Raw genomic sequence first — 14,873 nt, forward strand, 5'->3', positions numbered from 1 at the left:
TCCCAGTACCAAATTTTCCCCGTTACCCCTGAACCCTGCTCCCAGTGTATTTACAAAGGTTCTTTCAGGACTGGCGAGCCATCTTTGTTTTTGAAAGATTTATTTATACTCTTTAGAATGTTGCCTGGTCATTGGTTGGAATATTGATTTCTGCTTCCTGCCCATTGAATCACCTATCTGAAAGAAACACGTTGGTTAGATTCCTCACCTTAGAATATCCCCAGGCGTCAGACTGGATCCGGAAGATTTTTCGTCAGCAATACCCCTTGCGCGTCGCTAGGCGTCGTCTGCGGCTCCGCGTCCGTCGTCGGCGTCGTGCACCGGAATGACGTCGTCGAAGTACTTAGACGCCGCCCTCGCGCGCTGACGTCAGTTCTTCTTTTTTCCGCGCCAGTAAGCGCAGATCCGGGAGAGCTACCCCTTTAGTCACTTTTTGACTAACTTTTTCGATCCTTTTTGATCTTGTCTCGACTCCGGTGCCGGTAGGATGCCTGGTTTTAAAGCCTGTGCTGACTGTAGCCGCTTGATGTCGGTTACGGACCATCACCGCTGGTGCGTTTACTGCTTGGGCCTCGACCACGACGCGGAGTCGTGTTCGGACTGCAAGGCCCTGACCTCGAAGGCTAGACGGGAGCGGTCCCGTAAGCTTCTCGAGATTCGCCACTCGGCTCCGCGCCCCTCTTGATCCCGGTTCAGGAGGAGGTCCAAGGATCGGTCGCGGAGCCGCAGCCGACGTCATCATCGGTCGTCGGGATCCAAGTCTTCGGGTAAGTCGAAGCACTCCAAGAAGTCCAAGAGGCGACACCGCTCTTCGGACTCCCCTCGCCGGTCGCGCAACTCGGCCGAGGGTCAGGGTGGTTCCACCCCCGCCGCTCCGGCGGAGCCGCAGGCGCCGCGCAAGTCCCTATACCCACCGGTCCCTGGGACTGACGCGACGCCGGCGAAAGTCAGTGCCTTCCTCTCGGCCATGAGGAACCTGGCTCCGCCGTCGACGCCCGCTGGCGCGCCTTCGGGCCCCGCGGACACGACTGGGCAACCTTGCCTGCCGGCGGCTCCGGCCCTGGCGCCGTTGACGGCTCCGGCCTCGACGCCGCAAGCGCCCGAGGGACCCGTTACCGAGTCCCCGCCGACGCTGGTCGACCTCGTCACGCCTCCTCCGCCGGCGTCGACACCGGTACCACCTCCGACGCCGAGTCCGCTCGGCGTCTAGCCCCGGTTCAGCCCCACTCCGGGCCCGGCGCCGATACGGCGTCTATGGACGCCGCGTTCGGCGCCGCTGGAGACACATTTTGTCTATCGCCCGGCTCCGATCCTTCCTCCTGCATACCAGGAATCGGATGATGGGGACAACTGGGAGGGATCCGAGGATCCTATGGCCGTTCAGGCTCAACTGTCACAGGACTGGGCAGATGAACTGGGGGAGGCCAGTGGCCTGGATACCTCTCCAGACACTGGATTCATCTCTCCTCCGACTGTGGCTTAGGAGGAGGGGGCTGCTTTCTCTGTGGTGCTGCGCAAGGCGGCCGCAGCCCTTGGGCTCGAGCTACCTGCCGTGGCTGTGAGGACGAACGTCCTCACTGAGGTGCTTCAGTCTGCAGCAAGCTCCACTGAGCCTCTGCTGCCATTCAATGAGGCCCTCACTGACGTTCTGCAGGGCACCTGGTCCAAGCCCTCCACAGTTCCTCCTGTGGACAGGAACGTCGCCAGGCGCCACCGCCCTGCTCCGGGCGACCCCAGTTTTCTGTCCCAACACCCTACCCCCGAGAGTCTGGTTATCCAGGCCTCTACCTCCCAATCCTCCTTCCCGACCGCTCCGCCGGACCGGGATTCCAAGAGGCTGGAACAGTTTGGCAAAAAGCTGTTCTCCTCCCTTAGTTTGGGCCTGCGGTCTTTGAACACCGCCTGCCTCTTGGACCGTTATTCCCACTCTCTGTGGGATGCGGTGGAGGACGTGCTGCCCCTGTGTCCGGAGGAGGTCCAGACACGACTTACCCAGGCTCTGGCCGATGGGAGGGATGCAGCGCGACATGCTATCCGATGTGGGCTTGACACTACGGACTCGCTAGGTAGGGCGATTTCTACCTCAGTGGCGCTTAGACGTCACGCCTGGCTGCGGTCCACGTCCTTTTCGGGCGATGTCCAGAGCAACCTCATGGACATGCCCTTTGATGGCACTCGCCTTTTCGGCGAGAAAGCGGACAGTGCGCGGAATCGCTTTAAGGACTCCCGGGCTACGGCCAAGTCCTTGGGCCTCTCGGCCCCGCGGTCGCAAACTTGCGCTTTTCGCCCCTTTCGTGGCCAAGGAAGGGGTGCCTCCTCACGTACGCCTAGCCACCAGCCGCAGAACCAACCTGCGCGCGGTCGCGGACGTGGTTTCCGCCGAGGCGGTTCTGGAGGACGACGAGGTCAGCCCACATCCACCCCGGCAGCATCCGCCTCAAAGCCTTCCTAGTCCGAGCTTTCAGGCCCAATCATCGCCAGTGAGAGGCAGAGTTCGCCATCACCTGCTCCACTGGCGGTCCATCACATCGGACAGGTGGGTGCTGCAAATCGTCCGAAGGGGCTACTCCCTCCCCTTCGAGACGACCCCTCCAGCCATGCCACCGCAGCACCACCGTATCTCGGGGGAGCATTTGAATCTTCTCCACGAGGAAGTTTCGGCCCTCTTGGCCAAGGGGGCCGTCGAGCGCGTTCCGAGCCCAGAAGTAGGTCGTGGTTGTTATTCCCACTACTTTCTGGTTCCCAAGAAGGGCAAAGGGGGCCTACGCCCTATCTTGGACCTCCGGAACGTCAATGCCTTCCTCCGGAAGGAAAGGTTCAAAATGTTAACTTTGGCTCAGGTTCTAGCTGCCCTAGACCCTGGAGACTGGATGGTAGTGTTGGACTTGCAGGATGCATATTTCCACATCCCCGTCCTGCCGGCCCACCGGCGTTACCTGCGGTTCACGGTGGGCCAAGAGCACTTTCAGTTTACCGTGCTCCCCTTCGGCCTCACCAGTGCCCCTCGGGTGTTCACGAAAGTGATGGCGGTGGTCGCAGCTCATCTGCGCAGATCAGGGGTTCCAGTCTTCCCCTATCTCGACGACTGGTTGTTGAAGGCGGGCTCGCCCCAGACAGTCGTCTCCCACCTCCATACTACGGCGGATCTCCTGCATTTGCTGGGGTTTTCCATCAACGTGCCGAAGTCACACTTGAGTCCCTCTCAGAAGCTCCTCTTCATCGGAGCGGTTCTCGATTTGGCGCAGTTCCGGGTCTATCCGCCGGAACAGCGGGTCCGGGATATACAGGCCCTGATTCCCATCTTTCGGCCTCTATCCTGGGTTTCGGTCAGACTAGTGTTGCGGCTTCTGGGGCTGATGGCCTCCTGCATCCTACTAGTGCATCACGCCAGGCGGCGCATGCGGGCTCTGCAGTGGGACCTGAAGTTTCAGTGGGCCCAGCATCACGGCAACCTGTCCGACCATGTCTTGATCTCGGAGGGCACTGCACAGCAGTTGCAGTGGTGGCTCACGGACCGCGATTCGGTCAAGGGCAAGAGCCTCTCCCTTCCCCAACCGGAGCATGTCGTAGTGACGGATGTGTCCCTCCTGGGATGTGGTGGCCATATGGGAGAGGCGGAGATCAGAGGCCTCTGGTCTCCGGCGGAGTCTCGTCTCCACATCAACCTGTTGGAGTTGAGAGCGATCCGACTTGCACTGAAAGCCTTCCTTCCCTCTGTCAGGGGAAGTGTCGTGCAGGTGTTCACGGACAACACCACCGCCATGTGGTATTGCAACAAACAGGGCGGGGTGGGGTCGTGGACCCTTTGTCAGGAGGCTCTGCGCCTCTGGACGTGGCTGGAACACCAGGGCGTCACCCTAGTGGTTCAACATCTGGCGGGCTCTCTGAACGCCAGAGCAGACTAACTCAGCCGCCGGTGCATGATGGATCACGAATGGCGTCTGAACTCCGAAGTGGCGCAAGGTCTCTTTCAGCAGTGGGGAGAGCCTTGGTTAGATCTATTCGCCACCGAAGAGAACACGCAATGTCAGCAGTTCTGCGCGTTGGAATTTCCAAGGCGGCACTCGCTCGGCGACGCTTTTTGTCACGAGTGGCGTTGCGGTCTGTTGTACGCCTTTCCGCCTATACCACTTCTGCCCAGAGTGCTGAAGAAGATCAGGCACGACCGGGCCCAAGTCATCTTGGTGGCTCCGGATTGGGCACGAAGGTACTGGTATCCCGAGCTACTCAGTATGTTGACCGATCCTCCGATACGTCTGCCCCTTCGGGAGGATCTTCTGTCGCAGCAGCAGGGGACGGTCCTCCACCCGAACCTGTCCAGCCTCCACCTCCATGCGTGGAGATTGAGCGGCGGCAGTTGATGCCATTTGACTTGCCTCCTGAAGTCTGTGATATCATTCTGGCAGCCAGGCGTCCCTCCACAAAGACGGTATACGCCTGCCGGTGGAACAAATTTGTGGCATGGTGCACAGCAAAGGCTGTGGATCCCCTTTCCGCCCCTCTTTCTGAGGTTCTACTGTTTCTTGTTTCTTTGGCCCGGCAGGGCTCTGCCCTGGGCACTCTGAAAGGTTATCTTGCTGCCATCTCTGCCTTCTTGCGGCTTCCTGATCAGCCTTCTCTTTTCAAGTCCCCTGTAGTTACACGCTTTCTAAAAGGCATTACTCACACGTTCCCTCCGGTCCCTTTTGTAATGCCTCAGTGGGACTTGAATCTTGTCTTGACATTCCTGATGTGCGCTCCCTTTGAGCCTCTTCACAATTGTCCTCTTCGTCTTCTGACTCTTAAGACTGCTTTTCTGGTAGCCATCACCCCGGCTAGACAGGTGAGTGAGCTCCAGGCTTTATCTTCAAAGCCTCCTTTTCTCTCTGTTCATCCGGACAAGGTTGTCCTTCGGCCTCGTCCCTCCTTTCTTCCGAAAGTGGTGACTCCATTTCATCTTGGGCAGTCTGTCACCTTGCCCACCTTCTTTCCGCCTCCGCATCCTTCCAAAGAGGAAGAGAGGCTCCACCGTCTGGACCCAAAACGTGCGCTCTCCTTTTATTTGGACCGCACAAAGCAGTTCCGGGTGGACGACCAACTTTTCGTTGGATACGTGGGTGCTAAGAAGGGGAAAGCTGTGCACAAACGGACCATCTCTCGGTGGGTCGTTTTGTGCATCAAAATTTGTTACTCCTTGGCAAAAAAGGACCCTCCTGTTGGGCTGCGCGCCCATTCTACTCGGGCCACAGCGGCTACTACTGCTTTGGGACGGAGTGTCCCTTTGCAGGACATCTGTCAGGCGGTGACGTGGGCTTCGCTACACACGTTTGCCAGACATTATTGCCTTGACAGCCAAGTCCGGAGGGATGGCTTCTTTGGCCGTTCTGTCCTCCAGGACTTTCTGGTGTGATCTTGGTTCGCAGACCCACCACCGGGGATGGTATTGCTTGGGTATCTATTCTAAGGTGAGGAATCTAACTAACGTGTTTCTTTCAGATGAACAAGTTACTTACCTTCGGTAACGATGTATCTGTAAGAAACATTAGTTAGTTAGATTCCTCACCGACCCACCCATCCTCCCCGTTCTGCGAACTGACATCTAGGGTTAAGGTTATCCTTTTCAGGCCCCTAGATTTTATTTTTGGCACCAGTGTCGGTCTTTGCATGGCTCTGCGTTCCTGGCGCGGAAAGCTATGTACAAGAACTGACGTCAGCGCGCGAGGGCGGCGTCTAAGTACTCCGATGACGTCATTCCGGCGCACGACGCCGGACGCGGAGCCGCAGACGACGCCTAGCGACACGCAAGGGGTATTGCTGACGAAAAATCTTCCGGATCCAGTCTGACGCCTGGGGATATTCTAAGGTGAGGAATCTAACTAACTAATGTTTCTTACAGATACATCGTTACCGAAGGTAAGTAACTTGTTCTTTAGTCAGAAGGACACTTTATGCAACACCTTTTATGATCTGTAATTTACAATTAGCCAAACCCGGTCTCAATTGATCCATCATGGTAACTTCAGTTTATATATGATGGTGAACTTCTCTGTAGGGCCATCATTTCGGCCCCAGAATGTTTTAATGTTCTTTATACAAGCAGTGGTCTTAGTCTCTCTCAACTCTCAGACCATAAAGATAGCTATTATGAAACAGGTTGTTGGTGTATTAAAAAGTCGAGCCTTGGAAAGGGGGCTTCTTTTCAGGTTCTGAATCTTGCAATTAGACCATACACACCAATTTGTGGGCAGAAGTATCATCTGTTGCACATACATTCTTACTCTCTGGACTCATCTTCAAGAGAAGATGAAACTTTTTTGTCAAGTGCATTAAGTGCTGCCTGTTTGATGTCTACTGGGAATTCTACATTTTTAAGCTTGTCCCTTCGCCTGCATTTTGAGCAGAGTGGGAAGAAGAGCGATCAAGACAAGAAAGTAAGGATAAAGTATTTCAGTGTGTGGAATACCCATAGCCCAATGCCCAGGACATATTGTTTGGAGTCGAGGACAACCAGTTTTCATCTTTATTTTGTCCTTGAGACATGTAGGCCCAACTTCCTGCAGCACAAACCCTTTGGCTGCCAGTTCACAGTAACATGTAATGAATCAGTGAAGGGCATTGTCTGGAGTTAAGGTAATATTTGTGCCACATGTTAATGCTGTTTGAACTAGTATTTAAGGTTCATTAAAGCAAATGCTTTATTATTAGGGTGAGCACTCTAAGGAAGTGTTGTAAGCTTGTACTGCACTACTGACAGTTGTTCCAGTATCAAAATGTGTACACAAATTTATATATAAGAGGCTACATATAATGCTGTCAGAATACTCTCCGATTGGATGCAAATATTTCCAGAAGCTTGAAAGCAATATTGATTGAAAAAAAAAAACGTTTTGCTAAACTACTGTGAAATTTTAGGTAACATTTATTTGAAGCATCATTTAGTAAAAAGTATTAATGCATGCTAGTATTTCCAAAAATATTCCTAATGAAAAATCAGTGTAACCAGTTTAAACAAGATTATGGGAAACATGAAAATGAAAAGCGTTTGCAAAGCCAGTAGTTCTGCCATTGTTGGTTAGCGTTATAGTTTTGTTAATGTTTCTTGTTTTGACATGGGTTGTGGGAGCTGCTTGGCCATCACCATTATAACCAACATTGTCAAAAAGCTAAAATATTTTTTGTCTCAAAAAGCACACATTGCCACAGTAGTCCCTTGCACTGAACAAAACTACTTTGAGTGCTAGAATGCTCCTTGTGAAAGAACAGAATGCTGTCACGCACAGCGAATTCAGCCAATACTTAGATGGAGATAGAATTTTAATAAAAACAAAAGGTCTTGGTGAATGCCAGACCTAATTAAAGGCCCAATTCTTAAAGATAATCATGAAAGTACACCCAATGGTAAATGTCCTGGCATTAGTGCAGACCTATGGCTTTCACGAACTTATAAGAATTTACAGAAGTAAGCTAGGAAATGATACTCCTAAAAAATATTGGTGAACTGCATTTTAGCACAAGCAAATATACATGTGTAGATTTACTCATTTGAAAAATCTTCTGAGTGTTTAAAGGTTCACTTTTTCTCAACCCCGGAAGAAGTTGTACTTCCGACATTATCGGGAGTACATTTTAAACCTTTTTCAGTATGTGAAAAGATTAGAGAAGAGCTGGTGAAAACCCCTAAAGAATGCAAATTAGTATATTTACACAGACTGAAAAGAACATTCCAAACCTGAAACTATTGCTTACCATTACTTCCAGCCTCGGTGTGTAGGTCTGTGGAAAGGTGGCAAAATAAGTGAATAGCTAGTATTCATACCCTACTAAAGTATGAGCCCTGGCATAATCAGAGAGGCTATTATCCAAGCTCTTATATAATGAGATTCCTGCCATAATTTGTCGCTGCACCACGTGGCATTAAACGGACAAGTAGATTTATGAAGCAACCTGTCACTTGGACAATTAGAGATTTCATGTATTTCCACACCCATTCCCTACTTCGTAGAACTCGCCTAGTAAGCCCCACAAATAATACATGCTATGCTGTAAAGCCGGTGTGCTAATTGAGGTCAGAGTGAAGGAGATCTCTGGCTTCTGTCTAGTTTCTGTTCTGCTATGGTTGTCTGGATCAAATGAAAATAGGGTGGTGGGGGCGTGTGATGTTTTTGCAGGCTGCAGTAGAGTGAATTGGCGCAGTAGGTTGGGAGTTCAAGTGGTTCCCACTTTCCTGGACTGGGGTCAGGAATGGAGGATGAATGGGAAAATGCACTGGAATAGGCCGAGGTAATGCTTAGATGCTCTGATGCCTGTTGCTTCTCTTTTGCAGGGAGGTGTGGCCTGAAGGTGATGTATTTGGCTCTCCTGAGCTGGACCCAGAAGAAGAGAGTCAACTCCTACGACAGATTCTTTTTGCTGACTTGCCCCGTGAGTATGACTTATCTGTGCTTTCAGTGACACTGCAGTCTTACCTTTTACCTACTTTACATCCAGCCCCTATAAAGTTGGAAAGCCCAGGCCTGGCTACGCCTCTTATTTCAAAAACGATAAACAACTTGTTGCTTTGTGATTGTCCTTTGTATCCATTTCTACTACTTTCATTTTCTTTATTTTTGTTTGACATGCGACTCACGTATACCTACAATTCCATTACTGTTTTTTACGCTCTCATTCTAGGTCAGGTAGTGTCGACAGAAGCAGAAGATTCTGAAGACAATGGTGATGAAGAAGAAACAGAGGAGATGGCTGCTGTCCATGTTTCTGAGAAGGAGTTCAGTTTCCTGGATTACTTGAAACGGTAAATTAGATTTTTATGAGGTCTCAAACTCTGGACTGCCACCTTGGCTGAGGACGAGTTTTAAAAGGCATAACCTCGCCATAGGAGGGTGGTGCTTCTTCCTGCGCTTGAACTCTGTGTGGATCTTCTATTTGGAGTGTAGAAAGTATGCTTTTTATGTGGTTTCGAATTTTTTCTAAGCTAGATACTGCTTGTATTTTTTCTCTGCACATTGTGAAACGACTAACTGACTTCTCCGTGCATACGTTTACATTATTAGTTAATTATATTTGGTATCACAGGCACACAATCTGCCTGTTTCTTCAATGAGATGGTACAGAAGGGCTGATTCACTTTGAAAGATCTCACAAAGGTCTTCAGTTTTGAAGCTGGAAACGTGACAGGATCTCCTAGAGAAGATAAAAGAAATGTTTGTGTGTTAAGCGAGGCCACTGCTTCAGGTAAACTGTCAAATCTAAGCTGGGATTCTAGAATGGTGAGAAATATAGTTATTAATAACCTCTAATGCAAGCCCAAGATCAGGGGTCACCAAAGTAGTTTGGTTGAGACCAACCTTAGTATTCTATGGGAGGGATCAATGTAATGGGCTAAACAAGGGCAGCACATTTTTTTAAATCCTACTAGTGTGCCCAGCTTCAAACTGACCACTCGCTTTACAGAGTTTTTACTGTAAGTCAGTCAGGGAACTCTGAGTGGGGGAAAATCAGAGCAGCTTTCCCTCCCACCTCTGCTAGGTGCTATAGCTGACTGTGTTTCAGATGGGAGTAGTCTGTTTTGCAAAACCATATTTCTGGTACCTTCCACCCTCAGGACACAGACCCTCTCATGAGAAGGAAGCAGCAGTTGTTTGTGACTGGTTAGCCATCAAGGCCAGCCTTGTAACTAAGGATGCCCAGGAGACAGCTGTACATCTGACCATGAGGGAAAACAGTTTACAAATATGTGTATTGAGGGACTTGCAAGCGGGTGAGTGACTGCTGGACTGTGGTTTAGCACTGGGCCTGGTGAGGATTCTTTCTTGGAACTGGAATGGTAGTGACCAAACCAACTTACAGCCACTGTGCACTTATCTCCAGAAATGGAATGGCAAGTACTTTGGTGTCTGCACCAAAGGCTGGACAGGCAATGGAGGAGCTGGGGATACAATTTACTGTCCTTGGCAGATGTGTAAAGACCAAAGGAAAGACAGTCTGCAATGTAGACATAAACCATAGACACCCCCACATGAGTTTTAAGGTTTGGAAAATGATACCTGTGCCTGCCTTCTCAAGTTGACTGGATGGGAAGAACCCTCTGGTAGTCACTTGTGAGTACTGTGCAGGACTGTTCGTTTACTGTCCATGCAAAATGGAGAAGCTAGTGTTTGTTGTTTTGGCCTTATTGTAATATAAAAATACTTGATTTAATTAAATTGGTCTGGGAGCTTTTTTTTTTTTGTTTGTTTTTTTTGAAACCGTTTATTACAAGACTCAAAAATATACAAATATGGGCCTACAACCTTCCGGCCGGCCGCTAGCAATGAAAGGAGCATACGATATACATTTATAAAACACATGGTGCTGCGGCCGAGCATGCACAGGAGGTAACATCGTTGCGAGCCACACTGTCCAGACCCCACTATACGGTTCCATTTTAAACTTAAAGAACAACAAATACAAACAAACCCACAAGGCAATCCTCAATCGGAAATAGCAACACGTGCTCCCCTAGAGGGGGGATCCTAGGCATCCATAGGAATCTCAAGAGGGGAGAGAGATCAGAACTAGGGCTGGGTACACCTAATGCCCAGGTACCGGGGGGATGAGTTGGCTAAGGGGACGGGGCCGGCGACGGATCGGGCAATAACGGTGGAGCACAGATTCCCCCGCGGTAGGCGTTCCAGGGGCCCCACACTTTCACCCATGTCGCAGGCTTACCTCTCGCCACATACACCACCTTTTCCCGAAACATGCACCAATCCATATGTTCCTTCCAGGCCGAGACAGTCGGGGGCCTCTGGGATCCCCACAGCTGGGCAATATCACGCTTGGCAACCATATACCCCAGAGTCGCCCACCACGTCTGCGGCACCGAGTAATCGGTAGGCTCCCACACATTCAACAGGCATCTCCTCGCTTCGGGCAACAGCGCCACATGCGTGACCACTAGCAGCACCTCATGCACACCACGCCAGAACCCCTCCACCTCCGGGCACTCCCACAAGATATGCAGAAAAGTCCCCAGCGCACCACACCCACGCTTACACAAACCGTCCTCAGCGTAGCCCATACGCAGGAGCTTTGGCCCCGTCATGTAGACCCTGTGGAGTATCTTGAGCTGGACGAAACGAAGGCGAGCCGGTATGGCCACCTCTTTCGGGGAGGCCACCGCGGAGATCCAGTCCTCGTCGTCCAGCTCCAGCCCATCGGCTACCCAAGCCTCACGAAGGGCAGTCAACAAGTCTGAGCGGTCGTTGATCAGTTTTTTGTAGATCAGTGAGATCGTGCTGTCAGGGACGTGTCCATCCAGCACTCTATCCTCCAGGGGGGAACACTCCGGGATGGAGGCAACGTCCGGAAAGACGGAGCCCAGCGCATGCCGGACCTGCAAATACCGAAAGTACTCGCTGCCCTGCAACTGAAATTCCGTCTGCAGCATCTCAAACGTTTTAAATCCTCCCCTCGTCCAGAGATCCCCCACTTTGCTAATGCCTATTAAGTCCCACTTCTCAAAGCCCTTCGAGGTCCACAAGGAGCCCAACCGCTCAGACGCATATAGTGGTGACGCCCGGGTCAAACGGTCCTTCCACCCCATAGCTGCATTGGCCGCGTGCCACACTCGCACCATGACACGCGTGGGGCCCGTTAGGCGAGCGTCGGGCGCGCTAGAGTAGAGCGCTCGATTATGGTCACCACCTGGAAGTAGCATCCTATCCATTTCAAACGCCGGGTTTAAGGCTGGCCCATATAGGCCCTGATTAATCGCAGCTAGCTGGGAGGCCCAATAATACCGTTTAATATCCGGGAGGGCAATCCCCCCGTCATACCATGGGAGCGTCAGCTTAGCCAGGGCAATACGTGGCCTCCCGTCCCAGAACAGGCGGCGCTGCAAACTCTCCACTTCGCGGAAGTAGCGCGCTGGGACGAGGTCCATAGTGTTCTGCAACGCGTACAGGAAACGCGGCAGCGACATCATTTTAAACAATGCCGCCCGGCCGAGCGGCTAAAGCGGCAAACGCCGCCAGCGCGCGACATCCTCTTTCAGACGCTGGAGGGGGGGGAAGCAAGTTCCGATCATACCGAGCCTCCGGGTCCAGAGTAATGAAGACACCCAGGTACCTAAATCCCTGCGGGGCGACCTGGATCGGACAGCCCCGCGGGAGGATAGGAGCCTCCCCGGAGAGAACATACACACACGATTTAGCCCAGTTGATGACCAGACCGGAGTTACGACCGAATGAATGCAAAACATCAACCAGTACTATGAGTGATTTACGTGGGGAAGCTAGGTACAAGAGGATGTCATCAGCGTATAGGGATACGCGGTCCTCATACTCAGGGGTCCAGCGGAGACCACGGATGGAAGGCTCCCACCGCAGCCACTCCGCCAGGGGCTCCAAGGCAAGTGCAAAGAGGAGCGGCGATAAGGGGCAGCCCTGCCGTGTGCCCCGGCCCAGCTCGAACGGAGCTGATACTCTTCCGTTCACCACCACCTGCGCCAATGGGCCCGAATACAGCAATTTGACCCAACTGATGAACCCTGGGCCGAATCCAAACTTCGCAAGCATCGCCCAGATATATGGCCACTCAAGCGTGTCAAACGCCATGGTGGCGTCTAAGGACGCCAAAATGGCCGGCTCCCGTATGAACGGGGCACGTGCGAGCACACCGTGCAAACGCCGCAGATTAAGGGCTGTGTTGCGATGGGGAATAAAGCCAGATTGGTCCTGATGAACCAAATCGCCCACCACACCGACCAGCCGATTGGCCAGTACCTTGGCGAGAATCTTGGGCTCCGCATTCAGTAGCGAAATGGGCCGATAGGATGTAACCCGGTCCCGAGGTCTCCCCTCCTTGTGGATGACCACGATTGTAGCCAGACGCTGGTCCAGCGGGAGGGAGCCCACCGAGTGTGCCGCCAGGAACATAGCCCGGAGGTGGGGTGCCAGCGTATCCGGTCGCAACTTGTACAACTCGATAGGGAGACCATTCGGACCCATGGCCTTGCCGGAAGCGACCGAGCGTATGGCGAGGGCGATCTCGTCGGAGGTGGGAGCGGCGTCCAACGACACCCTGTCATCCCCGGAAAGGGACGGCAGCGCGATATCACTGAGCAGGGCACGGGAATCCTCTTCCGAGCAGGGAGACACCGGGGAATACACCCCACGGAAATAATCCGCGAAGCAGGAGACAATTTCTTCTGGCTCAGTTACACACACACCATCCGTTTTCTCAATCAGCGGGACCACACGATTCGCTCTCTCTTTTTTGTCCAACCACGCTATAAGTTTACCAGCCTTATCACCCACATCATACAGTCGCCCCTGTTGCTCTCTACTGAGGCCCCTGGCCGCCTCCGTGACGAGTGCCCTATAGGCCGCTTGCTTGAGTTGGAGGACATGTAATGCGGCATCCGTCACCCCACCTTCTAAATTACCCTCCAACTCGGCTATTTCAGCCTCCATCCGGGTCACCTCCTCCCGCTCGCACCTCTGGGCGTGGGAAATAAGGGATAGGGCCTCCCCTCGGAGTACTGTCTTGAGGGCCTCCCATAGCGGTACAGCCGAAGGCACGGACCCCACATTCTCATCAAAATATCGCCGAAGGGATTTAATCAATTCAGCGCGAATGGTGGGGTCGCGCAGGTACCAAGGATTGATTGGGACCACCCTACCCTCACCCCTCGGAAAGACATCAAAGTGCAGTAGGAGCGGGGAGTGGTCCGAAATACCCCGTGGCAAATGGCGCACCTCTCCCACCCTCCCAACATAGGCCGCCGGGACAAGGACATAGTCTAGTCGTGAGAGACTACCATGGGCTCCCGAGTGGAAAGTGTACTGCAGCTGCGTGGGGTGTTTTAAACGCCAGTAGTCCACTAATCCAAATGTATCCAAGAGGCCGGGTAGCCACGCCTGTGCCCGGGGGAGGTCCCTAGGGGGGTGACGATCCACAGACCCAGATACCACCGCATTAAAATCCCCCCCCCACAACTAAAAGCCCCCCCGGAAGGCCAAGGAGAAGGCGCCCAAGGTCCGCAAAGGTGGTCGACTGCAGCCCCGGTGGGATGTATACTGACACAAAGACAACCACTTTGCCCTCCAGTCTTCCCACCAAGACCGTGTAACGTCCCCTGTCATCGTGGAGCACCTCATCAAGCTCCAACGGGAGCGAGTTCTTCACCATGATGCCCACACCCCTTGAGCCGGACGTGAAGCCCGAGTGAGCCACTAGGCGATAGCCACGCCGATTCATGGCGCAGAAGGAGTTGCCAATGAGGTGTGTCTCCTGCAGAAAGACTACATCGGGCGAGATTCGCTTCAAAAACTGCAGGACCACACCCCGTTTGATCCTGTCCCCCAGTCCATTCACATTCCAAGACAACAAAGTTAGTTCCCTACCCCCCATAATATACAGAAGCCATCATTCGTCCCCCGGAGAGCACTTTAGAACTAACACAAAAATACGTTTGCCTTGTGATAAAAACGAACAACACCCCATCCCTACCCACCCACCCCAACAGAACTCCCCCCACCCTGCACCCCTGCATGAGCCCAAACAGCCCCCCCAACGTGCAGTGTGCCTGTCGCCCCATGTATAGTTAGACTAACTAAACCCCCTAGAGGAGGAGGGAGAACCCCCAATAGACCCAACACAACCTCCATAGGAGGGGAACTTACAAAAACTGACGCAGAATCAAAAGTGGCAACATTTTCGTCCAGAGTGAGGCCCAATATTAGACCCTCAGTCCCGATCCAGCATGCCGTCTAGCCCCGCCGCACCCCCCCCCCCCCCCCCCCCCCCCCCCCCCCCGCCCCCCCCGATCACGATCCCCGGGCAGAGTATCCAGCCAGTCCCCGGCCGCTTCGGGACGATCAAAGAAGTGAGTGCGACCATCCACCTCCACA

At 52.8% G+C, this 14,873-nt stretch overlaps 1 protein-coding gene across 3 annotated transcripts in view; it reads left to right on the forward strand.

Annotated features, from left to right (window-relative positions):
- TIMELESS (timeless circadian regulator) overlaps positions 1–14,873 on the forward strand; it is a 318,102-nt gene that overhangs the window by 153,195 nt on the left and 150,034 nt on the right. For all 3 annotated transcript variants that reach the window (XM_085600891.1, XM_085600892.1, XM_085600893.1), the window contains exons 15-16: positions 8,303–8,400; positions 8,650–8,770. In XM_085600891.1, the coding sequence (XP_085457017.1) occupies positions 8,303–8,400; positions 8,650–8,770 (219 nt within the window). The remainder of the gene's footprint in view (positions 1–8,302; positions 8,401–8,649; positions 8,771–14,873) is intronic.

Source organism: Triturus cristatus, chromosome 4_2 (assembly GCF_964204655.1).
Source record: "Triturus cristatus chromosome 4_2, aTriCri1.1, whole genome shotgun sequence".
Taxonomy (NCBI): Eukaryota; Metazoa; Chordata; class Amphibia; order Caudata; family Salamandridae; genus Triturus; species Triturus cristatus.